General features: G+C 50.1%; 1 protein-coding gene across 7 annotated transcripts in view; it reads left to right on the top strand.

Annotated features, from left to right (window-relative positions):
• The window catches only part of TRAPPC9 (trafficking protein particle complex subunit 9), a 745,023-nt gene that overhangs the window by 558,278 nt on the left and 158,775 nt on the right, over positions 1-27,970 (top strand). For all 7 annotated transcript variants that reach the window (XM_017895132.1, XM_017895131.1, XM_017895130.1 and 4 more), the window contains one exon: positions 8,045-8,198. In XM_017895132.1, coding sequence (XP_017750621.1) covers positions 8,045-8,198 — 154 coding nt within the window. The remainder of the gene's footprint in view (positions 1-8,044; positions 8,199-27,970) is intronic.

Genomic DNA, 27,970 nt, shown 5'->3' with positions numbered 1-27,970 from the left:
CTGAGGCCATGGGGGCCAAGTGGTGAGGACGGTGGCATGAATGTGGCATCACGGTGTCATTGCTTTGTTGTTGTTATGAAAAGCAACTTGCTCATTGAGAAAATCGTTACATAGCTATCAAGGCACCCAGCTGGTCATGGAGTGTGGGCTGGTGATGGTAGACCCTGCTGCTGGTGCTAAGAACTTGCAAACCCTCCCAGCTGTTAGGTGCAGGTAGCGCTGACTGCATTCTGCAGAGATGCTCAGGGAAGTGTCAGGCCTCACCCCAAAGTCACCTCCACGCCGAGCTGGGCATCCAGCCCAGGTGGTGGGCTCCAAAGCCTGCCGCCATCTCCCGCTGTGCTGCCACCCAGTACCCACCATAATGGACAGGCCACTGCCAGCCACACCTCAGCACCTTCCGCCCTTCCCCTCTGGAAGATGACTGCAATAGGTGGTCTCAACTTCGGGCCCCTTGGTGGCCCTGGGTTTCTTCCTTATCTTCCAACGCCCAGGTATCCCTGCCTGCAGGTCCTCTCCCTGTGAGCCTCTCAGCCAAGTGCCACCACCCCACATGTCCTCTGGCACTCCCTGTGGGACAGACACCCTGTCCACATCTCTCCAGCCACCCACCATCATCGGGAGCTCTACTCTCCACAGGAGTGACAAGCCTCAAACCTAATGGCCTTGGCTCTCATTCAAAGTTCTGGCAGTGCTGCCACTGAATTTAGAGCAAGGTCACCTACCAGGGCAGCCAGCCAGGGGCTCTCACCTTCTATGATGCAGGCCTTGCAGCTGCTGCACTCAACGCAACAGTGTCTTCCGGCAGAGGTGACCTCAGGTGTGAGGACTCCTCCATGGGAAAACCTCTTGCAGTTTGCCAGGTTAACAGTCACAGGGCTGCCGTCACTTCCTGGTGGGGAGGAACCAGGAGAAGGGGCTCAGGTTTAGGGGCTGTGCCTGGGACCACATGGATAGAAGTATTAGAGGTGGATAGAGGTATTAGGTACAGCTCCTCTGGTTTGGGGAATTCATCCTTGGCTCTCGGAATTCCGGCAATAGGACTTGAAGCTGGTTGACCTTAGGTGAGTCACTCAGTTTCTTGGTAGGGCAGTTTTGTCACTGCAGGAAAAGGAATGCTGCCTTTGTCGCCCATCCCAGGGCTGCAGAGGAGAGGGTGATTATAAATGTGGGAAGCGGTTGGCCGTTCACACAAGCAGCAGAGGCCTGTTCGGGGCAGGGTCTGCAGTTCCAGGGTCTCTGTCCCATGCTGCTCTGCAAACAGCATAAGCAAGAAATGATCTCTCATTAGGTGCCCTGCCTAAGCAAAGCAGAGCCAAGTAAAACTCAAGACAAAACACAGAGGACGAAGTCTGACACAGGCTCTGAGCCAGGCTTGCTAGCTCCGTGGTGTTGGGCCAGATGGCTTGGACACTGAGAGCTGCAGCCTGTCATCTGTAACATGGAGCAGAGCACCGCCTTCCCTGGGCTGGCTGTAAGTTAAAAAAGATGAGCATGCACACAGAACACCCAGGGCTGGGCTTGGCACACAGCACGTGCTCCTTACGTTTTGTTTTCTTCCCTTTTCTGTTTTATGGGCAGAGTTGGCTACAGTTTTAAGGTTGGAGGGGGGGTAATAGAGTGTGATGATTACTTAACCAGAAATTGTTTGAAAGATACCCCAGATAATCACACAAATGTAGTTCCAGTGGCCGCAGCAGCCAGTGTGTGCTCTGACCCAGGGAGCTGCCTGCTGGCTGCTTCTCCCTTCTGTGTTCAACAGGAAGAGAACTTGGTACAGGGGACTATTGTCAAACTCAACTGAGAGGTGAAAGTTGTTAGTTCCTTAAGTGAACTTAAGCTGGCCTTTTAGCAAAACTTAGGAAATAGTCTGACCTTTTGTTTGAAGAGAGCACTAGTTTGCTTCAATCTGCCTCTGAGGTGGGGAAGTAAGAGGAACTTTTGCTGGTTGGAAAATTAGAAGCTCTCGCTGCACGGGTAGGTTACTCACAAGAGAAGAAAGAGACATGGTTAGTAAGCTTCTGAAAAAATGTTCAACCTCAGGGGAATTCAGACCTGCACATTAAAACATCAGTGAAGTGGCATTTTGCCTATTACTGCAGAGATTAAAACTGATCATCACCAGTATTGGCAGTGGTGCAGAGAGGGAGACAGGCCTGTCTGTGCTGCTCAGGGATGAGCTTCTAGAAGACTCGGCCTCTGAGCCTGAAGCACCTCACACCCTCGAATCAGTGGCTCCACTTCTGGAAACAGTTCCTGAGAGTCAGTCATAAGTGCAGGCAGAAACACTCAGCACAAAGATGTTTGTCAGGCCTTTTCTACAGCAGTCATTTTTTTAAAACATGAAAAGAGCAGGGAGTCCAAAAGTAGGAGAACCGTTCTGTAGGCTACGATACACCCTAAGATAGAATATTTCGCAGACTAATTTTAATGATGGGAAAATGTTCATGGCATATTAAAGGAATAAAACAAGACTTCAAACTATGTGTGTGGGTGTATTTCTTTGTGTATATGATACATCATGATTTATAAATATGTATGTAGTGATTTTAAGCTATGTTAAATACAAATACTTAGGGAAAAGACTGTAAAGATATTAACATTAGAGTATAATATTTGAATGCTTTTATTTTCTTTTTTATGCTTTTCTGTCTTCTAACTGTTTAAGCTATCTACTTAGATAACCGGAAAATAATAGTAAAGGTGATTTTTTAAAAAACCATGTTTTGCAACAAAAGCACCGTTCTCTGCTTACGGGGAGTGTCTCTAGCTCTTATGGGGCTCAGTCCCACACATCATGCCTCAGGGCGAATGCTGGAGATTTATTGACACTGCAGTAGTTCTTTCCCAAGCTGTCCTGGAGACCGAGACTTCTTCTTTGGGTTGAATCCTGTCTTTATATCCCCTTAATAGCAGGTCCTCTTATTTCTTGCTTGTTCAAGGGACTAGCCACAGAGGCCAATTAGAGCATGGTTTTGCTGAATATTTTGGCTGCAGCACAGTCTATGCAATAATAAAAAAAAGGCCGACTTTTTTTTTTTTTTAAGACGGAGTCTCGCTGTGCCATTTAGGCTGGAGTTCAGTGGCACAATCTCGGCTCACTGCAACTTCCACTTCCTTGGTTCAGGTGATTCTCCTGACTCAGCCTCCCGAGTAGCTGGGACTACAGGTGTGTGTCACCACGCCTGGCTTATTTTGTATTTTTTATAGAGATAGGGTTTCAGCATGTTGGCCAGGCTGGTCTCAAACTCCTGACCTCAAGTGATTCTGCCTGCCTCGGCCTCCCAAAGTGCTGGGATTGCAGGCCTGAGCCACTGTGCCTGGCCCAAAATGCCTACTCTTATCCGTTGACTGATGAACCCTCAGTCATTGTATTCGTTTGTTTTCACACTGCTGATGAAGACGTACCCGAGACTGGGCAGTTTACAAAAGAAAAGGTTTAATTGGACTTACAGTTCCACATTGCTGGGGAAGCCTCACAATCCTGGCAGAAGGCGAGGAGGAGCAAATCACGTTGTACAGGGATGGCAGCAGGAAACTCCCCTTATACAACCGTCAGATCTTGTGAGATTTATTCACTACCATGAGAACAGTATGGGGAAACTGGCCCCATGGTTCAATTATCTCCCACCTGGTCCCTCCCACAACACGTGGGAATTATGGGAGTACAATTCAAGATGAGATTTGGGTGGGGACACAGCCAAACTATATCATTCTGCCCCTGGCCCCTCCCAAATCTCATATCTTCACATTTCAAAACAAATCATGNCCAGCTGTTAGGTGCAGGTAGCGCTGACTGCATTCTGCAGAGATGCTCAGGGAAGTGTCAGGCCTCACCCCAAAGTCACCTCCACGCCGAGCTGGGCATCCAGCCCAGGTGGTGGGCTCCAAAGCCTGCCGCCATCTCCCGCTGTGCTGCCACCCAGTACCCACCATAATGGACAGGCCACTGCCAGCCACACCTCAGCACCTTCCGCCCTTCCCCTCTGGAAGATGACTGCAATAGGTGGTCTCAACTTCGGGCCCCTTGGTGGCCCTGGGTTTCTTCCTTATCTTCCAACGCCCAGGTATCCCTGCCTGCAGGTCCTCTCCCTGTGAGCCTCTCAGCCAAGTGCCACCACCCCACATGTCCTCTGGCACTCCCTGTGGGACAGACACCCTGTCCACATCTCTCCAGCCACCCACCATCATCGGGAGCTCTACTCTCCACAGGAGTGACAAGCCTCAAACCTAATGGCCTTGGCTCTCATTCAAAGTTCTGGCAGTGCTGCCACTGAATTTAGAGCAAGGTCACCTACCAGGGCAGCCAGCCAGGGGCTCTCACCTTCTATGATGCAGGCCTTGCAGCTGCTGCACTCAACGCAACAGTGTCTTCCGGCAGAGGTGACCTCAGGTGTGAGGACTCCTCCATGGGAAAACCTCTTGCAGTTTGCCAGGTTAACAGTCACAGGGCTGCCGTCACTTCCTGGTGGGGAGGAACCAGGAGAAGGGGGCTCAGGTTTAGGGGCTGTGCCTGGGACCACATGGATAGAAGTATTAGAGGTGGATAGAGGTATTAGGTACAGCTCCTCTGGTTTGGGGAATTCATCCTTGGCTCTCGGAATTCCGGCAATAGGACTTGAAGCTGGTTGACCTTAGGTGAGTCACTCAGTTTCTTGGTAGGGCAGTTTTGTCACTGCAGGAAAAGGAATGCTGCCTTTGTCGCCCATCCCAGGGCTGCAGAGGAGAGGGTGATTATAAATGTGGGAAGCGGTTGGCCGTTCACACAAGCAGCAGAGGCCTGTTCGGGGCAGGGTCTGCAGTTCCAGGGTCTCTGTCCCATGCTGCTCTGCAAACAGCATAAGCAAGAAATGATCTCTCATTAGGTGCCCTGCCTAAGCAAAGCAGAGCCAAGTAAAACTCAAGACAAAACACAGAGGACGAAGTCTGACACAGGCTCTGAGCCAGGCTTGCTAGCTCCGTGGTGTTGGGCCAGATGGCTTGGACACTGAGAGCTGCAGCCTGTCATCTGTAACATGGAGCAGAGCACCGCCTTCCCTGGGCTGGCTGTAAGTTAAAAAAGATGAGCATGCACACAGAACACCCAGGGCTGGGCTTGGCACACAGCACGTGCTCCTTACGTTTTGTTTTCTTCCCTTTTCTGTTTTATGGGCAGAGTTGGCTACAGTTTTAAGGTTGGAGGGGGGGTAATAGAGTGTGATGATTACTTAACCAGAAATTGTTTGAAAGATACCCCCAGATAATCACACAAATGTAGTTCCAGTGGCCGCAGCAGCCAGTGTGTGCTCTGACCCAGGGAGCTGCCTGCTGGCTGCTTCTCCCTTCTGTGTTCAACAGGAAGAGAACTTGGTACAGGGGACTATTGTCAAACTCAACTGAGAGGTGAAAGTTGTTAGTTCCTTAAGTGAACTTAAGCTGGCCTTTTTAGCAAAACTTAGGAAATAGTCTGACCTTTTGTTTGAAGAGAGCACTAGTTTGCTTCAATCTGCCTCTGAGGTGGGGAAGTAAGAGGAACTTTTTGCTGGTTGGAAAATTAGAAGCTCTCGCTGCACGGGTAGGTTACTCACAAGAGAAGAAAGAGACATGGTTAGTAAGCTTCTGAAAAAATGTTCAACCTCAGGGGGAATTCAGACCTGCACATTAAAACATCAGTGAAGTGGCATTTTGCCTATTACTGCAGAGATTAAAAACTGATCATCACCAGTATTGGCAGTGGTGCAGAGAGGGAGACAGGCCTGTCTGTGCTGCTCAGGGATGAGCTTCTAGAAGACTCGGCCTCTGAGCCTGAAGCACCTCACACCCTCGAATCAGTGGCTCCACTTCTGGAAACAGTTCCTGAGAGTCAGTCATAAGTGCAGGCAGAAACACTCAGCACAAAGATGTTTGTCAGGCCTTTTTCTACAGCAGTCATTTTTTTAAAACATGAAAAAGAGCAGGGAGTCCAAAAAGTAGGAGAACCGTTCTGTAGGCTACGATACACCCTAAGATAGAATATTTCGCAGACTAATTTTTAATGATGGGAAAATGTTCATGGCATATTAAAGGAATAAAACAAGACTTCAAACTATGTGTGTGGGTGTATTTCTTTGTGTATATGATACATCATGATTTATAAATATGTATGTAGTGATTTTTAAGCTATGTTAAATACAAATACTTAGGGAAAAGACTGTAAAGATATTAACATTAGAGTATAATATTTGAATGCTTTTATTTTCTTTTTTATGCTTTTTCTGTCTTCTAACTGTTTAAGCTATCTACTTAGATAACCGGAAAATAATAGTAAAGGTGATTTTTTAAAAAACCATGTTTTGCAACAAAAGCACCGTTCTCTGCTTACGGGGAGTGTCTCTAGCTCTTATGGGGCTCAGTCCCACACATCATGCCTCAGGGCGAATGCTGGAGATTTATTGACACTGCAGTAGTTCTTTCCCAAGCTGTCCTGGAGACCGAGACTTCTTCTTTGGGTTGAATCCTGTCTTTATATCCCCTTAATAGCAGGTCCTCTTATTTCTTGCTTGTTCAAGGGACTAGCCACAGAGGCCAATTAGAGCATGGTTTTGCTGAATATTTTGGCTGCAGCACAGTCTATGCAATAATAAAAAAAAGGCCGACTTTTTTTTTTTTTTTAAGACGGAGTCTCGCTGTGCCATTTAGGCTGGAGTTCAGTGGCACAATCTCGGCTCACTGCAACTTCCACTTCCTTGGTTCAGGTGATTCTCCTGACTCAGCCTCCCGAGTAGCTGGGACTACAGGTGTGTGTCACCACGCCTGGCTTATTTTTGTATTTTTTATAGAGATAGGGTTTCAGCATGTTGGCCAGGCTGGTCTCAAACTCCTGACCTCAAGTGATTCTGCCTGCCTCGGCCTCCCAAAGTGCTGGGATTGCAGGCCTGAGCCACTGTGCCTGGCCCAAAATGCCTACTCTTATCCGTTGACTGATGAACCCTCAGTCATTGTATTCGTTTGTTTTCACACTGCTGATGAAGACGTACCCGAGACTGGGCAGTTTACAAAAGAAAAAGGTTTAATTGGACTTACAGTTCCACATTGCTGGGGAAGCCTCACAATCCTGGCAGAAGGCGAGGAGGAGCAAATCACGTTGTACAGGGATGGCAGCAGGAAACTCCCCCTTATACAACCGTCAGATCTTGTGAGATTTATTCACTACCATGAGAACAGTATGGGGGAAACTGGCCCCATGGTTCAATTATCTCCCACCTGGTCCCTCCCACAACACGTGGGAATTATGGGAGTACAATTCAAGATGAGATTTGGGTGGGGACACAGCCAAACTATATCATTCTGCCCCTGGCCCCTCCCAAATCTCATATCTTCACATTTCAAAACAAATCATGCCTTCCCAACAGTCCCCCAAAGTCTTAACTAATTTCAGCATTAACTCAAAAGTCCACAGTCCAAAGTCTCATCTGAGACAAGGCAAGTCCCTTCCACCTATGAACCTGTAAAATCAAATGCAAGCTAATTATTTCCTAGATACAATGAGGGTACAGACGTTGGGTAAATACAACCATTCTAAATGAGAGCTGAGGGGGGCTGTGGGAGGGGCACGCCCACCTGCCTGAGAAGGAAAGGGTGGGGGGAGGAGGCAGGCAGCACTCAGAGGATAAACAGGAAGTTCCCAGTGGGCCGATGGGTCCCCAGGGTTAAATAATTGTGAGCGTTCTCCATGACTGTCTGCACAGGACTGTAAGTCGCCGTCCAGCTCACTGTCTATGGCACATTGGTTCTTCCCTGCCTTGCTGTGTTATGGAACTGAAATTTTTGTCTGGGGTAACACAGGTCTTCCCAGAGGTTTGAAGCAATGACTGTGTCTTCAGCTCCAAATTGTGTGTTGAACCAGCTCTGAAGTCAGGGCCACCTTGGGAGTCTATTATTTCATTTTCTTGGAATGAATCCATTATGAATTACTAACGATAATGATTCATTATAGTGTCTCACGCTGGCATGTGCTGATTCTCCAACAGCCGGCAGAAATTGCCTTACTGATGAATTCTCTGCTGTGTTTTCCCCTTTCTCGTAGAATGGCTATTCAAGTGGACAAGTTCAACTTTGAGAGTTTCCCGGAGTCCCCTGGGGAGAAGGGGCAATTTGCAAACCCCAAGCAGCTGGAGGAAGAGCGGCGGGAAGCCCGAGGCCTGGAGATCCACAGTAAGCTGGGCATCTGCTGGAGAATCATATCCTTTTCCAGGTGCCACCTGCGCCTGGGGGCACCTTTGCTCAGGGTTCTGACCTCTAAGAAAGACCTATGAGGGTCTTAGCTATTGAATTTTCACCGCAGATAGCTTAGAAATGCTGTGGCAAGGAGATGTGGACCAAAGGCTTGGCATTTCCTTAACCTCTTAACGCTTCAAAGGCCGACTCAGAGCAGTATTGATTGGGGACGAGGAAAGGTCTTCTCGGAGCCGGTGGTGCTCTAGTCTTTGGATCACATGCTTCTTGCCAGTGTTGATATTCATGTTAGTGACAGGTTCTAATGGCCACCTATCAGTGCCGGGCTCGGGGGGTTCACAGACTGACAGCTGAAAACACGAGTGCAATTGTCTGAGAAACTGAAATCGGATTGTACAGCTTACCGAGGCATGAAGATGCCGTTTTGAAAAGGCGGGGAGAGTTTTCAGAAGGATTTCATGCTATAAACACAGTGTTTCACAAAGTCACGGAGCCTAGTCTGGACTTCAGATCAATGCCTGACTCCTCGCAGACACTCTGCTGACTGACCCAGCGCTCTGGAGAAGCCCAGGTTCCCTCATTTGTTTGTTCAGCCATCTTTGGAGAGCACCTACTTTTGAGTCAGGCGTTCTGCAAGGCATTTAAAAGGCTGAGATGCAAAGACAAGGTCTCCATGCAGTTGTTTGTCTAGTAGGAAGTGGATGTGTCCTCTGGGAATTAAACGCTGCTGGGGAGCAAGGACAGAGCCCCCTGCCGAGTGCTGTAGGTTCAGAAGCCACTGGGTGGGGGCATTCAAGGAAGGCTTCATAGAGGGGGTGAAGTTGTTGAGTGGCTGCTGAAAGTGGATAGAAGTTTATTACAGGGACAAAGGTAGGAAATAGCCCCAAAATACTGAGGCATGAGAGCCCATCTCCAGGGAAGGGGCAGCCCTGATGGGAATGTCTGTTAATGACCTCAGTCACGCACACATTCTGCAGACATGGGAATACACACATTGCTCCATTGTGTGGTCTGGGATCCTTCCAGGTGGCCTCCTGGATTCCGAAAGGGTCCTCACTCTACACAGCATAGGTTCCAGAACCTGAGGCCAATTCCTTTGTTCAAGCTAAAGGGATTTGGGGCCTGGCAGACTCACTGTCTCCAAAGAGTTTGTGACAAAATAAGGACTTTACATGTAGATAGAAGGTTTTGTGAACCAGACATGAAAAACAGAGTGCTTGGGGACTCACAGAGTGAACAGGAACAGTCTGTTGTGGAGTTACAGGCGTCTGTCTCTGGTACAGAGAGAAGTAGAAAGGTGGGGATAATGGGAGTTGTCTTTCCCTTGCATTCCCCTCAGAGCTCAGCACAAAGTCAGGGTTCAGCCAGTTCTTAATAAGCAAAATGCCATAGCAAGGGAGCAAGTCAGACTGGTTCCCACCCGTCACCCCATTTATCTCCTCCACATCTCCCTGACCAGCACTGTGGCTCCCATGGAGGAAATTGAGTCTCAGCCATGAGGGGTAGGGCCAGGGACCAACCCAGGTAAGTTTGCCGGCAAAGTGCTCACCCCTCAAGTCTCAGACTTCAAATGAGAAGGCTCCGCAGACAACTCCCATGCTGTCAGGCTGGGGAAAGGAGGGACCCCTGGCACCCACCTCCTGGCGTCTGTGCTGGATCTTGGGTCTTTCTGATAGGCCGATGTTTCTGGTAATCTCTCTGTCTTTCTGTTGGTCTTTCTGATAGGCTGAGGGTTGGAGAGGCTCTATGTGAGGCAGGAGGCATCTCTCACTCGCGGTCTCAGAGACTCAGCATCTGGCCGGGAGCCCAGTGCAGAGCAAAGCGGTCCTGGATGGGTCTGATGCAGCCCCAGCTCAGCGCCAGCAGCACCAGTGGAGGAAGGGGCAGGTGCATGGTGTGCCTGGCAGATTATTCATTCTCCTGAATGATCTCTCTCTCCGCTCAGATAAAAGCCAGAGCCCTAGGATGGTTGGGATTTTGACCTCTGTGTCCCCACACTTCACAGAGTTTGAGCCCTCCCCTCCCCTCCCAGGGTCTCATTGTGCTGGGCACACAGGGGCATCCTGCTAGTGTCAGAGCTGCTGCCTCCAAGACACCACCCTGGGCTGGTGCTGCCCTGGGCCGTGTCACCCTTGTCAGCAACCTGACTCCCGGGGTGGTTTCATCATCCCGTCTTCCTGTGTTGCGGATGAAAACTGCAACTCCACTTCACAAAGAGAAAGTGGCGCGGCCAGCTCCTGCACCCCGTAGCTTGTCCGCAGCCTGCAGTCCCCGCCCAGCACATGCTGCCTTCAAATGGGATGATAGTGGCCCACAGAACTCTTGTGTTCTTTGAAAACCAGGATCAAAAAAGTACAAAATGTCTTTGCATTTGACTTCTCTATTTTCTGTATATTTGCTTAATAATTCACATGAGACATATTTATTTATTGCCTACCATGTGCTGGGCACACCTGCCCCATGCATTTTCTGATGGGACGTTTCTGAGAGCTTGATTGTCCCTATAGGCACATTTAGTGAAAGAGAGTTAACATTAAGGACATTCTCTCTCTCTCTCTCTCCCCCTTTCTCCCTCCCTCCCTCCCTCTCTTTCTCTCCCTCTCCTCTCCCTCCTCCCCACTCTCATCTGTTAATGACATCTGGCATCAGAGGAATAGCAGAATTTTGCTATTGTAAACCTGAATTCAAGCAGATGGAAAGACCAAAGATTGAATTGGCTAATAATTTCATTATACATTTTAATAGTATTTTCTAAACTTTTCAACTTTGTGCGAACATTGAGGCTTAATTTGACACCCATCCATAGTTGTAGCAATTGCCCACCTGTAGTACGTGGGTCTGGGTAGATGTGTTTTAAAGGAAATTGGGGATCTTGCGCTGGGTAGATGCACACCTGTCTACGCAGCATCTACAATGACACGATGGGCAGCCCAGGGCTGCCGGGAGCTCTCGCCCCATTCTTCACCTGTTAATGACAGATAGGATACAGATTTGCTTGTTCATAGGAGGTGAGCCCTGGAGATGCCCCCATCGAAGGGGAGGGGAAGATACAGACTTGGGTACTTGCAGTGCAGCGTTATGAGGCTGATGGGAGCTTCCCTCAGGTCGCAGCCTTCAGGAGTGGATGGAGATCTCAGCCCATTCCCGGTCACGGAGCGAGACGGAGAGGGCCCAGGGCGCAGCATGTGCCATGCTGTCCTCGGCATGGGACCCAGAAGGCAGACTATGAGCATGGCCAGATTGATGTCTTAGAAAGCCACGCTGGCCACAGCGTGACAAGTGGGTTGCAAAGACGCAAGCGCCCCTAGGGACGCTAGTGGGTTGAGGAGCCACTGCATGAGCAGCTCTAAGTCAGGAACCAGGAGTGCCTGAGCAAAGGGAGCACCCAGGAAAAAAGCGTCGAGGGACCACGAGGGCTTGAACAAAGGGAGCGGCATGGGAGGAAAGTGCAAAGGCGACCACTCATCACCGAGAATCTGCAGGGTTCAGATGGGGGTGGCCTCTGAGCGCCTGTCCCTTCCCCTCTCCTTCCCAATCCTCTCTTCTCCCATCTTTCCCTCCTGCCCCTCCCCCATGTCCTTCCCTACTTAATTTCTGTTGAAACAGAGGGTTAAACTTAGTAGCCTCCTTGTTCTTGTCCCCTCCTTCAGCCCCCGTGTGTGAGTGGGCACCCCCAGGCACTCCTCCTAGAGTGCTGGAGGGCTGTGGGTGGCCTCTGAGTAGCCCCCAGCACTGCTGACCAGCCCCTTCTCCCACTCTGAGACTGGGCAGGTTTATCATAAGGAGCCCAGGGCCAGAGAAATTACCATGAAGACACCTAGGATCGTGTCCCAAGGCACTGGCCGGACACGAGGTCCTGTCCCTGCTGTGGACAGGGTGACCTGTTGTGGGGGAGGTGGCCCAGGGTGGTCAGCTGTCCTGCTTCCGGGGGGGTTCGCATTCTGGTGCTGGGCCGGACTAGATGAGTTAATGGGTTAGGTACCCTTTTTTCTTTTCTTTTTTTTCCTTTTTTCTTTTTTTTTTTCCTTTTTTTTTTTTTTTTTTTAAGGCAGAGTCTCACTTTGTCACCAGGCTGGAATACAGTGGCACAATCTCGGCTCACTGCGATCTCTGCCTCCTGGGTTCAGGAGATTCTCCTGCCTCAACCTCCCGAGTAGCTGGGACTACAGGTGTGCACCAACACGCCTGACTAATTTTTTTGTATTTTGGTAGAGATGGGGTTTCACCATGTTAGCCAGAATGGTCTCAATCTCCTGACCTCGTGGTCCGCCCGCCTCGGCCTCGCAAAGTGCTGGGATTACAGGCGTGAGCCACTGCGCCCAGCCGGATACCCTTTTTTTCTTTAGGAAATCTCTTTTCTTAAACCCTGTTTATCATTCTTCTTGTTATTATGACTATGAAAACCACTTCTTACGTGGCTGCTATGTGTTAGCTACTGTATAGCAAGCTGTCCTCACTACCTGCCACCAAGCCTGGGGCCGTGTATCCCATGAGAGGCCGGGAAACCTGATCAGACACAGGCAGGTTCCCACCTTTCTCCCACCAGTCCCTGCCCCGGGTGACCTTGGTCATGGCCACCTTCTCTCTGTGTTTCTCTGTTCTCATCACAAAGTGGGGACCGCAAGGGCTTCTACTTCCCCAGAGCTGCACAGGGCGAGTCCCTGCTCCTGTGGTACACTCAGGGGAAGCACTCTCCCTGTGTCCCTCCCTGTCATGCATACGCCAAGGTGGAGGGCTTCTACTGTCTTCGTGCATTTATCCTTATTCTATCCCAGGATCAAAGTTTTCACAAAGGACTCCTAATGCTCGCAAATCTCTTAAGCCCTTTCTTCCACATTTCCTAGGCTTTCTTGCCCACATCAGCCTGCTGATTTTAAAGAGACTCCTTCCCCCCAGCCCCTCGACCCAGACCTCTCCTGCTTGATAAGAGCATGCTTGTTTGTAATGTCTGTGTGGTTTCCCTGGAGGGCGGGGACATCTCTTCCTGGTACAGGCAGCGTCTGGCCCAGAGAGCCAGACTTATTTGCTATACAGCAATGCTTTTTTGGATGAAACCTACCCTTCCTTTCAGCTCCTTGGTACCCTCTTCTTTTAAGCTTCTTCTTACCCTCCAGCTACCAATACTGGACAATTTTACATAACTTGGGAAACCTTAGCATAGCAAACTCTCTGTGAACTCTGTTAATAGCAGATAATAGCCTTTACCACATGATCTAGAAATCTTCTATATTTGACTCTGGGGTAGGACTAATGATGCCACATTGTTGAGGACTGGAGCCTAGGGTCAGAGGCTGGCCCTGCCACTTCCAGCATCCAGAAGGGGAGGCCATGTGACCTGAGGGCCACGTCCTCAACTGTGCAGCTGGTGTGACAAAACCTGCTGCAGACCGTTGCTGTCAGGATGAGTTCTAAGAATCATCGGGCTTTCTGATCACCTATGGGTGACCAGAAGCATTTTCCTTACCCCAAATCTGCAAAGCAGGTAGTATCTACCCCTTTCAAAAAAAATAAGTAAATTTTAGAAGTTCAGTAACTCACCAGATATTGTGCAACTAGAAGGATAGTCAGGATCCCAAAACTTGTTATTTTCCCATTGACTGCTTCAACTGAGGTCACACCTGCAAGGTGCAGACATAGCTCCTGGCCCTGGAAGGCATCAGCAAATGTGAATCCCCCTTGCCCGTTTCCTGCTGGAAGACCTCATGCCACGCTGCGACCTGACCTCAGGTGAGGTCCTCCTCACTCATCCTTCAGAAGGGACCTCACTGTCTGCTCCTCAGAGCCTTCTCTGCCATCAGCCTCCCTCCTGTCTCGCCCTGGCTGCAACAGCCCCTTCCCTTGGGCTCCTGTGACACCCAGTACTTTATTCTTGTTAGTTATAGTCTTTAAGTAGTACTTAAAAATGTACTTTAAGTAGTACTTTTAAAAAAATTAGTTTTTTCTGCAGGTTTTCTCCCTTGCTAGGTTGTGCTGTCTTGAGGTCAGGTGGAATCCTGTTCATCCAACAGCTGTTACTGAGGAGCTACCATGTGCCAGAGGTTGGACTGAACACCAGGGCACACCAGATGCTCAAAATCAGATGTGGACCTTGCTCTGATAGTGTGTATTCTCTTTTGCTTGCCCAGGTACCTATAGCTAGCACATAGGTATGAAAACTGTTTGTTTTTTGTTTTGTTTTATTTTTTGAGATAGAGTTTCACTCTTGTCACCCAGGCTGGAGTGCAATGGTGTGATCTTGGTTCACTGCAACCTCTGCCTCCTGGGTAGCTGGGACTACAGGCACCTGCCACCATGCCTGGCTCATTTTTGTATTTTTAGTAGAGATGGGGTTTCACCATTTTGGCCAGGCTGATCTCAAACTCCTGACCTTGGGTAATCTGCCCACTTCGGCCTCCCAAAGTGCTGGGATTATAGGTATGAGCCACCATGCCCAGCCTAAAATGATTTGTTAAATGAATAGTTTCCATTTCAATGACACAGCAAACAGAATGGCTACCAGCTCAGTTGCGCTATGCCTAGTGCCATGATGAATGTGTGAAAGGAGCTGCAACTCACAAGATGAGTCTGCATCACCGCTTGGCTCCTTTTCCAGAGGCAGCCCTGCACAGACCGTCTATGGTGGAAGCAGGAGAGGGGCACGCTTTAGGCAAGCTTAGGGTCAACTCACCCTTTCATTATCCTTGTTTTTGTGCAAATCACCCTTTGGAGAGCATTTCAGGGATTGGTGCAAGTCTTGCTGAGGTATCAGAATCCAGCTGTGTGAGTTGGAGTAGGAATAATTGGGTGCAACAGTTTGATCCCCATGAAGGCGAATGACCTGGGCCGTCTGGGCAATCTCTTCCCACCGGGCTGATAAGCATCCGCCTCCTCCGTTCTGTCTGGAGGAGCATTTTTAACCAATTTGGCTGCTTTGAGAGTGAGGCACAGGCTGGAGAAGCCCAAGGCAAACAGCTTTAGATACCCAGTGTAGGGGATGGGAGTGGAATATCTGTGAAATGCAGAGGCCAAATGAACAGATATGACTTGGAGAATGGAGGGATGTGGACAGTGTAACCATGACCTCGGTACAGAGGGCCTCGTGTCCTCGAACAGCTGCCTTCCCAGGCACAGGGAGCCCAAGCACAGCTTGGGTCTCAGGCTGTGCATTGCCGAGGGGTGTTGAGTCTTGCAGACAACAGTCACCCTCTGCAAAGTGAAGAGGTTCCACAGTGGCGTCGGTATTTGTCAGTTTTATTTGGGCTTCACAAGCAGGACAGCTTAAGGATTTTAGGCACAGTGGCCCTGTTTGGGTGATCCCACCTAGAATGCAGTCACACTGGGCTTTGTTCTCCATGTTCAAGACTGCCTTCTTTCCAGTAAGGAGGAGTTGCCTTCAGCTGACCTCTCCTCCATTTCAGGACAGAGGCGGGACTCAAGCACTTGACCTGGGCTGTGTGGGCCTACCCTTCGACCTCTCACAGTGGCTTCTGGCCTATTCTCAGACATGCTTCCTAATGGAGCTAGCTCCGTCATATCTCCTGAAAAAAATTAAATGTCTTTAAACAAGATTCTTTAAAAACGTAGCACACTGTGTTTTTCTAATCGTTATGTTTGGAGAAATAGTTTTCTCTAAATGAATTTTACTATAAATGGCTCTTGCCATCAGTACAGCTGATTCCTTGATCATTATAAGTAAAATGCAGGGTTGCATTTTGTATCTGCCTTGAGGGAATTTGGCTCTTATAGCTGTTTGTAATAACGTGGTTCTGAGGCCTTTAATCTCCCGTGGCAGGGAAGCCCTGCCAGCCACAGAGAGACATCCTGCCTTGCCGGCCAACAGGGCCGTCACATTGCCCTGGCTGTTTGGCCTTCGATGGGCTGGGGGGTAAGGTGGGAAAGGCACAGATTTGATTGCTGCCTCCCCCAAATCCAAATCTGGTGGCCTTGCACACCTTGGAATGACTTCGAAAGTAGTCAGGGTTTGACACATAGGCAACACAGACTTCAGATCTGGATCATGAGAGTGGGGAAGGGCCTTTCCCAGCATTCACGGCACCGTTTCCATCTTCATGTGTGTGCATGAATGTGTGTGTGAACACGCACACGGATTGACGTGCGTTGTGTTTGTGTGATCAGGTACATGTTGGACATATACACACTCTGTATTTTTATCGTGATGATTATTGTGCGCATGCGTAGCTTATGTAATCGAATCATAAAATTGCAGAGCTTAAGTAACAGCTAAAACCCATATGGCACTTAGTAGATGCCAGGTACCGTTCTGGGCGATTTATATAGATTTATTCCCTTGACTTTCACAACAACTCTCTGAAGTAGTTTTATCCACGTTGCACAGATGAGAAAACAGGGAGGCCCAGCGAGGTCACCTCACTTGTTGTAGGTCACCCAGCTGGTCCGTGGCAGAGCAGGAGGCACGGGCAACTGCTGCCCTCAGTGCTATGTGCTCAGCTCCATCTAGGAAGAGCACAAGAGCCTCTGGCTTCTGCCACGGCCTCGCATTATCCCCACGTACCAGAGGAAGCCTATGGAGATGGCAGCATTCCTAGGTCTCACCACAGATTGGTACCCATCGCCCCATGCAGAACTCTGTCGATGTCACCCGCTCTCCATTGTGGGACTCTGGAATAGTCTCACCCAAGCAAGATTTGCAGCAGTGAGCCAATTGCAGACCTCTCCTCTTGGCAGCACACCCCACTGCGTGACGTCTTCTGTCCAGTTGGGTCTCTGACACCAGGGAGCTCAGCCGAGATGCTGGGGGCAGTTACTGAAATGAGAGCAGCAAGAGCATCAGCGTTCTGAAAGTTCATGATGCAAATTAGAAAACAAAGTCATGGCAAAGAGGCTCATTAATCATTTAAAGCAGTCTTTCCATTAGTGTAATTTCTATTTATGACAATTCGCTAATTTATTTGATCTGAAGTGGGGCTGGGCTGAGCCCCTGCACCTGTAGTCATTCACTCCCGAGCTTGTGCATAGGATGCAAACAGTGTATTTTCCAGCAGGGAGAGATGACCCGTCTGAAGGCACCCCCACCCCAGAGTACCCACTTCATGATGCTCAACCCAAATCCAGTGTGAAAACCTTCACACCAAAGTCTCCATGACAGAGCTCAAGCTTTTGCTCTGTAGACTTTGGATACTCACCAAATGTTCTGAGCATAGCACTTACCTTTTTTTTTTTTTTTTTTTTTTTTTTTTTTTTTTTTTTTTTTTTTTTTTTGAGAGATCAGGCTCACACACCTCAGGTCTACAGGTTCCGAAGAGAACCTCACAGATTCCCATCTGGCTTCACGTTCCCGAGGAGCAGAGTGAATCGAGCAATCATTTTTTCCTAAAATGCCAAACCAGGTCATGGTAGACTTCAGTCACATAAATATAGACAGGATCTCAAAGCTGCCTCATGGTTTCAAATGGTCTTTGACTGCGGTACATTACCAGATATTTTACTGCTAATGGCCTCGCAGAAAATGACAGGGAAGGTGTTTTATTAACCTTGTGCATTTGCTTTGCATCTGGCTGGGTTTTTCAAAGATTTGGAAGTGAACACTCATAGTTCCCAAGACATGGAGATTAACTGAGATGGCATGTGTGAAAACGTTTGTCAACAAAAAGGCTCTGTACAAATATTGATTAAATAATGTGATAAATAAGGAAGACTGACTCCTGATAATAAGTAGGATATAATACTTGCCCAGGAGGCTGGGCTTCATAAACATTGGGAGGCCCCCACCTTGGTCTCTGAATCCCCAGCACCTAACACAGCAAGGACAGGACAGGTGCTCTGCAGGGTGCAGCGGCAGCAACCAGGGAGGACAGAAGGGTTGGTTTCCAGGGTAGGGACATCCCAGGTAAGGCAATGTTTGAGCTCTAGAAGATGGGGGTGTTCACCAGAACGACAAGGCTAAGGGTGCTCCAGGTAGAGGGGAAGCCGAGCAAAGACAGCAAATAGCCCTATCTCTGGAAGCGAGGACCCAGATGCACACGGGCTCAGGGTCTAAAAGGGGAAAGGGCAACAGGAAAAGCAAGCTGCGAGGGAGCTTGTGGATTGTGCTGGGGTGTTGGGACTTTGTCCTAAAAGCAGTGGGTCGCCCTGAAGGGTTTTGACCCAGCAAGCGACGGGATCACCTTCACCGTGAGGAGGACGGACGGCTCTGATCAAATGGTGGAATGAAGTCTTCCTTTCCATCTGCTCCTGGCCTGGCCTTGTATGTCTAGAACACATTTGGTTCTGTGGGGTTGTGCTCTCTGCCTTGGGAAATTAGGCACAAGAGTCTCCAAATATACATATAGGGCAGGACAGGAGTGTTTCTGCTTTCTCTCCTGGCCTCCTGCCCTCAGCCCTTGGTGAGGCCTTTAAAGGGTGTTGAGTTGGAATGAAGGAAGCCAGCAAGGGACGGGATTCTTGCTGGTGTGTAGGTTACCTGACTTGTGAAACTCATTTCTGCTCTAAAGGGTTACAGTGGAAAACCAGAGCAGTGACCCTTCTCTGAACCCTGCAGTTTGCAGAGAAGGAAGATAGGATGGGGTCTCTCTCTTGTGGGTCATTATGGAAGTATCCAGTATAGCTCAGGGCACAATTGACCATTGAACCACACAGGTGTGAACTACATGGGTCCACTTAAGTATAGATTTTCTTCCACCTCTGCCACCCCAGAGATAGCAAGACCAATGCCTCCTCGTCCTCCCCTTCCACCTACGCAACGTGAAGATAAGGATGAAGGCCTTTATGATGGTCCACTTTCACTTCGTGAATAGGAAATGTGTCCTCTCTTCCTCATGATTTTCTTAATATTTTCTTTTCTCTAGCTTACTTTATTGTAGGAATATAGTATGTAATACATACAACATGCAAAATATGTGTTAATGGACTGTTTATGTTATCTGTAAGACTTGGGGTCAACAGTAGGCTATTAGTAGTTAAGTTTTGGTGGAGTCAAAAATTACATGTGGATTTTCGACTGTGTAGGCGGTAGGCACCCCTGAACCCATGCTGTTCAAGGGACAACTAAATATCCTTTTTTGTTTGTTTCTGTTTTTTTAAATTCTTTTTTTTTTTTTTTTTTTTGAGACGGAGTTTTGTTCTTGTTGCCCAGGCTGGAGTGTAATGGCGTGATCTTGGCTCACTGCAGTCTCTGCCTTCTGGGTTCAAGCAATTCTTCTGCCTCAGCCTCCCAAGTAGCTGAGATGACAGGCGCTCACCACCATGCCTGGCTAATTTTTGTATTTTTGTTGGAGACAGGGTTTCACCATGTTGGCCAGGCTGATCTTGAACTCCTGACCTCAGGTGATCCACCCACCTCGGCCTCCCAAAGTGCTGGGATTACAGGCGTGAGCCACTGTGCCTGGCCTGTTTCTGTTTTTTCAATGTGTATTTTTTTCTTTTCAAGCCAGATTTTTTAACTTACAGAAGGGTTTGAGTTCATACTGTCGGAGAGAGCGGGGTATGACATATGCAACTTTTGTAAACCTCAGTTTCCCCTTTGCAGAAGAGCCACATCCTCTGTATCTTGCATGTGGTGGGCATGAGGCTTGAATGTGGCTCTGAGTTGAGCATGCTGTGTAATCTTTGTGGGCTGAGCACACACATAAGACCACTGCTCCGAGGAAGCATGGCTTCCTCCAGTGCCAGCTACAGAGTAGATGCTCAGTAAATGTTCCCGGACACAAGCTTGTGTGGGTGGACATTCGTTGATAAACTGGCCTTGCATAGATGGTAACTGAAAGCTACCATCAGGTTCCTTCTGCATCATCCCTGGAAAAAAAAAAATCATTCATTCAGTTGACTTGTACTTCCTACCAACTCTGTGGAAATGAATTAGGGACTCAGAGACAGTAAACTTCCCTCTTATCCTCACGATGCTCACCGGTTTCTAGTTTGGGAAATCAGCCATGGCCACAAGTATCTGGAGCACAGGGTGGCTGGCGCTACAGTGGGAATGAGGCACGGGGCCCAGAGCCAAGGGGCAGCCTGCCAAGTGCTGTGCTGGGGCTCCCTTCTGCCAGATTTGGGGCTCCTCTTCCTGGGCAAGTAGCCACCCCTTGCCCCTCTTCTAGGAGGAGCCCCACTTGTGCAGGCCGCTTACTCCTAGAGTTACGCATCACCATCTCACTGGCAGGGGATGAGCTGACACCGTTATTGGCCTAAGCCAATAATGCAGAGCACATCTGTGTTCCCACTGCCTTATGTCCTCCCCCAGAAAACTTCATGTGTGACCCCACAGGAGAAAAAGGCTTTCCGAGTCCGAGGGGCTCTCAACCTCTTCAAGGGGCCAACACAAGTGCCTCTAAGGTTCCACAGCACCCAAAAGTCTCTGTGCCTTTAGTGCTACTTTGAAGGTGAGCTCCTGACCCTGTCACTCTGGCACGCTGTGGACTTCAGTCTGGTTGCGCTGGAAACATGGATTCGTGGGAGGAGTCTGGACGGGGAAGGGGGCACTGCTCTTGGAGCAGCAGACCCCAAATTTGATTCCCCACTGGGGTGAGTTTGAATCTACCCCCTTCTGGCTATGTGGCTTTGGGAGCATTACCTAATATCTCCAAGGAGGCTTCCTAACCCTGAAGTTGTTGTGAGGACTAAGTAGGATGATCTGTAGGTAACTGACACATCACAAGTGCTCAGTGAAAAGCAGCAGGCATTTATGGAGCCTGTATCGTGTGGCGGTGACCGGGGCACTGTCCCGTCCTCTCCCAGGGCTTGGAACCACAAGCAGTCCTCTGAATTCTTTCTTTAGTGGATTGGATTGCATGTTTTCTGTTCTTCGAAGTAATATTTTCCCATGGGAAGGCCCAGAAGCTAAGCAGTTGGGAAGGTGGGGCTGCCTCCTCATTGACCTTGCTGGTTTGAGCAGGGATGGCAGAGGAAGGTTAAACTGAGCAGAGATAGCCCCAGCCCCTGGACCTCACGGCTCACTGCCTCCACAGGTGTTTGACCAGCAGGGCATGTGAGCAAACTAATGGACTCCAAGTAACTCAGCCGCGTCTCTGAGGCAGAAAGTGGCAAGCTTGGAGGACACTGTGAGAGGAATTTGTATTTCCTTGCAAGGGCGTTAGAAACTGCCTGTGGGCAGCTCCAGATATGAGAACATGAGCTGGGCTGGGACGTGGGTTTTCTTAGTGCTCAGGCACACAGGGATGTCAGTCATTAAACAGTGGGCATGGATTAGGGGACTTCTGTGAAGCCTGGGTTGGCCCCAGCAGTGATTTCACAGTTCTGCTGCCAGTGTCTTCATCTCTGTCTCCTGAGAGGCAGGGACAGAATGGTGGGGGTAAAAACCTGTTGAGGATTTGGAAACTTCATCCCCAAGTGACTAGGAAGAGCCTTGATAGGAGGCAGCTGTTTCAGCACCATGGAGAGCTCTCTGCTGGGCTTCCCTCTGGGCTGGAAAAACACTGGCCAGGCTGGGTGTGGACACTGACCCAACCACTGGCCAACTGCGGGGCCCTGGTACAACCTGGCCCTGTGGACAGCAGGATCTTTGTCCAGTGGGACTCATGGCTCCTAGTTTCCAGGTTTACTGTGAGGAATCAATACAATATATTGAATAATCCCTGAAAGCCAGAGAGCAGAGTGTGGGCTCAGGGGTCAGCCTGCCTGGGGTCAAGCCTAGCCCCTGTCACTTGCTAGCGGCATTGGCCTTCTTTTTCTTTCCATGAGCCTCAGTTTTCTAGAAAAATCTTTGAAATGAAAATAACAGTACCTATCTCATACCCACCATATTCTGAAGTCTTAACTTGAAAGTAGTGAGTATTGCAGTGAGAAGATGTGGGTTGGACAGTTACCCAGGGCGTCCCTCACAGCAAGCACCTTGGAAATGTTCTCTATGGTGGCAGTAATGATAGGAACTACTATTGTCATCATCATTATGGATTGACCTCTTGCTCCAAATGCCAGGGTCCATGTATTTAAGAGACAGTAGCCACCCCCATCACTGCCACCATTGCCACTGTGTGTTGTAGTATTACAACTGTGGCTGTAATCGCTGCTGACCCATCAGCCAGCCTTGCCATTCTTGTGCACAGGCTGAGATGCAAGACTGTTTGGGTGGCTTACAGGACTGAAAGGAAGTCAGATATGCATGCAGGTAATTAGCTTTATTAGCTCAGCTGTATAATTTTATGGCTCACGTCCGAAAGCAAATTAATATAGAAATATGCTATTGGAATGGCTTCCAAAGCTTCAGCACCATTTGGCAACTTGGTAATTACTCACAGGCGGACTTGCTCCCCGGACTAATCACTGCAGAGCTTCTCAGCCTGGCCAGGCCTGTTAGGCATGGTCTCTGCTCTGCAGGCACAGGGCTGCTGCTTGCCTCCAAAGCCTGGTGTGAGACTTTTAATGAAAGTAATATGCCATAGTCTAGGTCTTAATTTCATGAAAGTGAAAATAAACTCCAAAGAGAATCAAGAGGGAAAACAGAAAGAAAGAAAAACAAATATGTGTGTTTTGAGCCCAAATGTGTCAGTGACTTGCCTCCCTAGAGCCTCTCAGTTCTGACCGGGGTGAGGCCACACTTGAGCGCAGCTGTGTCCCAGCGTCCCAGGCCTGTAGCGAACTGTCAGCATTTAGTTTTGTTCATGGTGTTACCAAGGGCACATTATTGTTTACTTTTGTTATACTAATTTTTGTATTACTTTAAGTAGGTGCACATGGTTCAAAATTGTTTTAAAAAATAGACATTCCCATCTGCCCTGTTTCCTCCCTGCCTCCCAGAGTGCCCACATTTGTTTGTTTCTTACAGAAACTTACAAAATTTATTTCTGAAATAATAAGTACATGCAAACACACCCTTTTTACCCCAATTTTTTTTACACAAAAGGTATACATTTTGCATCTTGCTTTTTTCACTTAATGCATATCTTGGGAAACTTTTCATATTATTTCATAGACAATGTTCTCTGTCCTCTTTCCTGCTGCAGAATATTACCACAAAGTGGGAGCGTGCCTGTGTGCCCCCCGCCTTGTCAACAGGGATGCTTTTCCACTTCCATGTTGTCACCAGTCTGGCAGACGGGCTCTTGAGGAGGTCCTTTTCCTCTGGAGATGTCGTTTTGCAGCAAAGAGCCTGGCCTCTGGAGTTAAAGCGGCTCTGGGGGTGGCTGTTCTGTCCCTGAGTAGCCCGGGACACGTTGTTGAGCCCTCCGCTTTCTGGTTCTTTCCCTGAGTGAGAGTGGCAACTGTCCTGGCCCCACCTGGTTGAAGGGCACATGCACAGCACTTGCTGTAGTGCTCACCACAGCTCAGGCATGTCCCGACATGTCTTCCCTTGCCCCTTCCACTCTGGGACCTGGTTGGACGACTCTGAGATTGAGAATGGGCCAGTGGGAACATTTTCTTCACTGAGAATTGGTCACTGCTCTGAGCATGACTTCGTGTGCCTGTAAGCCATGTGGGCCATGAGATGACAGCTGAACACCGAAACCAGAAACTGTGAAACTGAGCTCATCTTGCCAGCATGGCACACACATTTCCACTCTCCCCTGCCTTTGATTATGTGAGTCACAGCATGGCTTACAGGGGTCTGGTCAGGAGCAGAGGAAGGGAGATCTGATGTCTTTTTTACTGAAGAGGAAGTTGCTCTGTTCTGTGGTGGCTGCAAGGCAGCCCCACTTCCCTCCGCTGCAGGCACTCTAGTTCCCGGGGTCCAGTCCCCTCACACTCTGCAGGGGATGGCATTTCCTAGGAGGGGTGACATGCTCGGGGCACCACAGCAGTGGGGCTGAGCCCAGGTGGGGTAGGGGCTTGGGGCAAACTGACTCAGCAGAGCTGACCCCTCCCGGAAAGGACAGCTTCCCCCAGGATCACCCAGTCGTGTGCACAGTGACCAGTGGTCTCGTCAGGGGCTGGCATTGGCCCACTCCTGGGCCTCCCCCTCGGGAGGGAAACAGCTTTGCACACTGCTTGGTGAGGGTCTTGTTGGTGCAGGGACTTGACCGGTAGAAAGTGCAGGGGACTGTCCTGAGTCAGCCTGAGACCTTCTAGAAGCTTACCCTAAATCAAAATTAATTGCCCGAAACCTCTAAGAATTCTCATAAAGGGCACTGGCTGTGTTTTCCCGCCGGCAGTGTCACAGCACGCAGGGCTGGTATGGCCGATGGAGTAACAGGGATTGAGGAGGCAGCCGCAGGATGGCTTTGGACAGGGATGCAGGTGCCAAGCAGTTGCCACAGAAGAATCCACAGGACTGGTCGGAGTTATCCGGGAGCAGGCTTGCATCCACCCCATGCCCCTGTGGGCAGGGAGGAGTTCCACTCTGTGAGCATCACGTGGTGCTAAGTGACATCCCAGGCCGGGGCTAGCTTCCTACCCATCACTCAAAGCCAGCAAGTTGTTTGACCTTCCTGAGGCTCGGTCCCCTCACATGTTAGACGGTACTGGCTGTGTGTGCCAGCTGTGTGCTGAGGGGCAGCATCAGTTACCTCCTGGTGTGCCAGGGTAGATCGTCAGGGAGCCACTCTCTTCCTCATGCTGAAGATGAGTTGTGGGTGCACTGCTGGTGAAGGGCAGCTTTTGATGAAAACCATCCTTTTCTTTGTGGCTGTGTTCATGCGGACTTGCCACGCATGCTTTCATTACATTTAATCCATGTTTATGGAGCTACTTTTGGTCCCAGGAGTTGCATGAGACATGAGAGCTTCAAGAAGGGTGCTCACAGTGCCTCAAGGGAAAGAGACATGCAAGTGCCAACTGCAGCGCTGCTGGATCAGGCTCGAAAGAGCATTGTGCAGACCACCAGGGCAGGGCGGCCATGTGGCTGTACTCAGTTGGCTCCCCTGGAGGTACGGTTGTGCTGGGTCTGAAAGAGAGGAGTTGACCAGGCAGAAGAAGGGAAGGGACATTCCAGGAAGAGCTGGGCACAGAGCCTGGAAAGGAGAGAGCAGGGTGCGTCCAGGTCTGCAGCACGCGGTAAGGATGTGGATCTCCAAGTCCACTATGAAAACAGACGTGGAAATGGACAGTTAGCATGGAGTCCCTGAAGCTCCACAGGAGAGGAATCTCGCCAAGGCTGTGGGGCACAGAGGAAAGAGCCCCTCGCCGGGGCTCTGAGAAACGTGGCACATCTCCGGTTTGTAAACCCTTGGAGGGCAGAGTGAGTTACTCTTTAACTCTCACAGGGTCTGTAGAATCAGTAAGGTTGAAAGCCTTCCCCTCTATCTTTTCATACTCCTGATCACCTGCAGAATGGGCACTGGGGACTCCCTCTGTCCAGAGGAGGTGCCATTGTGGACTGAGGCTGTGAACACTGCACCCAGGGCCCCTTCTGCGGCTGATAGACGACTGGGTGCCAGTGATGGTGCAGCTTCTACAGCAGAGGAGTGCCTGTGGTTTGACACACATCTACAGTGGAGGGATGCCCACGCCATGGCGCAGCTACCACAGTGGAGGGATGCCCACGCCATGGTGCAGCTTCCACAGTGGAGGGATGCCTGCGCCTTGATGCACTCCTATAGTGGAGGAGTGTCCAAGCTGCTGTGTGCTTCTGTGGTGGAGGAAAGCCAGAGTGGTTTCAGGTGTGGGTCAGGCTGGGGCAACCTTAGGAGCCCTGGAATTGAGCAGTTTTGGAATACACTGTACCGTTTCCAAGAAAATAAACTGTGGGTGTCTGTCCCAAACCTGTGGTGCATGTTACCCGTGACTGGGAGATGTCATCATCGTAACACATGCAGGGCCAGGGCCAGCCCTCTGGCCTGTTCTTCGTCTTCCTCTGTCTCCACATTTTCTCCTGCGTCTCTTCTATCCTAGTGGGGCCCTAGGGCCTCTGCCTCTGAGATTCTTGAGGACAGACAGTCCTGAGAGCTAGACCGTCGTCAGTTCATCTGCAGCAGGTTCTCCTTCACCTCCTCTCCAGAGAGAGGCAGCTGGAGTCTCAGGGCCACCTTGGGGCTTCCCTCCCTGTGCCCTGACCTTCTCCTGGGAGGGTCCTGGTGTGAGCCATTGTGATGTCCCTTGGCTACTACGTGGGGAGGGAGGGCCTCACGCTGGGGTGGGGGCCAGAGCAGCACAGCAGAGCAGGAGAACTCCCCGGCCGGGAAGGAGCAGAGCGCTGAAGCTTCTTAGCAGCCTTGCCTTTGTGCGGGGCTCGGGGGCTGCGCCGTCTGTGCTCGTGGCGGCCTGTATATGGATATGTGCCCATTCACACTGGTGTACACGCACATATTCACACAGAGACATGACATTCGGTGCCTAGTATTGTTGCCCAGTTTCTGTAACTGGGAGGCTTTGGCAGTGGCTGAGAATGCAGCCTCGGGTCAGAGTGGGCTGCCGTGTAGCATGTGGCCTTGGCCAGGTTCTTGACCTTTTTGTGCCTCTCTTTCCTTCTCTGCAAATTAGATAATGCCATGGTGAACGTTATGTCACTGAGCACGTGTAAGCTGCTAGAGCAGGCCCTGCCTGCAGCACACACCCTGGAGATGGGAGCTCTTGGCTGTTGGTCTGCTCACCCCAACAAGTGTGCAGATCCATGGGGTTATGGTGGGCTCTGCATTTTTTGCCTGTTCTCTAAAAAGCCCTTGAGCCCCGAGTTTGATGATGCCTCATGGATTCAGGGAGCCCCAGGAGGGAGCAGGGCGCAGCCAGTCCCACCTGGCCTGTGGCCACCAGACCAGGAGCTCCAGGAGGGTGCAGCATGTGCCGCTGAGCTGGGTTCAGGGCCCTGCATCCAGCACAAGGCCCAGCCTGTGTGTATGAGCACGTGCATGGGGAAGCATAGGCATGGGAACCACACAGCCCTGGGATCGCATCCTAGCTCCAGCCCTCACCCAGCAAGACTGCAGGGAGGGTGAAGTGCAGGCCCCTGGACTGAGCACCTGCCCCTTCACCACTGGCCAGGTGTCCCTGGGCCTCTCCGACATGCCAGGCACATGCTGCGCTTCCTCCCCTTCCTTCAGAAAAGTTCTTTAGTCTTGGCTGATGAGATTCCCTTACTTTCGCATTCCTCACCTTGACAAGTAATTTAATATGGTGCCTTGAGCATTAAAATGGGGATATTCAAATCTGTGGGTTCAAAGGAAGAAAAACAATTCACTCATTATCCATGGAAATGAAACCCTGCAATGCCCTGCTCATAAAGACACAGACCTTCCCAGCCAATCAGTTCTTAATACTAAGCAACTCCTCTTAAGAAAATAAAATTTCTGGGAAACTGAGCGTGGGTTGCCATTTACTCAGGAACTTGGCTGTGGGCGGGGTAGGGAAATGGAGACCCCTTCGCCTCAGCGGTGGTGAAAGCAGGTGGCCTAACAACTGAGCTGAATAGTGGTCCCTTCTCCAGAGCCAGCACTCAGGCACAGACAGCCAGATATCTTCTAACCTCACTTGGGGCCTGAATCGCCTGAACTAGGTGCTGGGTTGTGAGAACAGATGTTTCCAGGAGTGCTCAGTCCCTGAGGGAGACAAGCCTTCGCCTTCCCCTATTTGAAAACTGAGAAAACAGACCCAGAAGGGGCCCCTCACAATGGCCTTTGACCCCTCGTTGCCCAGCCAGGCCAGCCCTCGCTCCACCTGTGAGCCTGCCACATATCTGGATCCTAAGGCCCTCCCAGGAGACGTCTGGGAACCTGGTTTCACCACGAGTCTGGGGCTCGGCTGGCGGTGGACTGCCCTGGGCAGGCGGACATGGTGTCCTTGGGCCCGGCTGTTTCTCCTGAGAAGGGTGCAGTGGAAGGGAGCAAGCTCAACCTCTGCATACGTCCCTGGGCCTGGAGCAGGGCACCTCCTTAGCCCTGATGGGGTGCTCTGAACGGAGAGCCCTAATGCCCAGATGCCCATAGGGCCTGACCTC

This window comes from Rhinopithecus bieti, unplaced genomic scaffold (genome assembly GCF_001698545.2).
Source record: "Rhinopithecus bieti isolate Rb0 unplaced genomic scaffold, ASM169854v2 scaffold_25940, whole genome shotgun sequence".
Taxonomy (NCBI): domain Eukaryota; kingdom Metazoa; phylum Chordata; class Mammalia; order Primates; family Cercopithecidae; genus Rhinopithecus; species Rhinopithecus bieti.
Note: the sequence above shows the minus strand (reverse complement) of the source record. Positions and strands in the feature narration are given on the sequence as shown.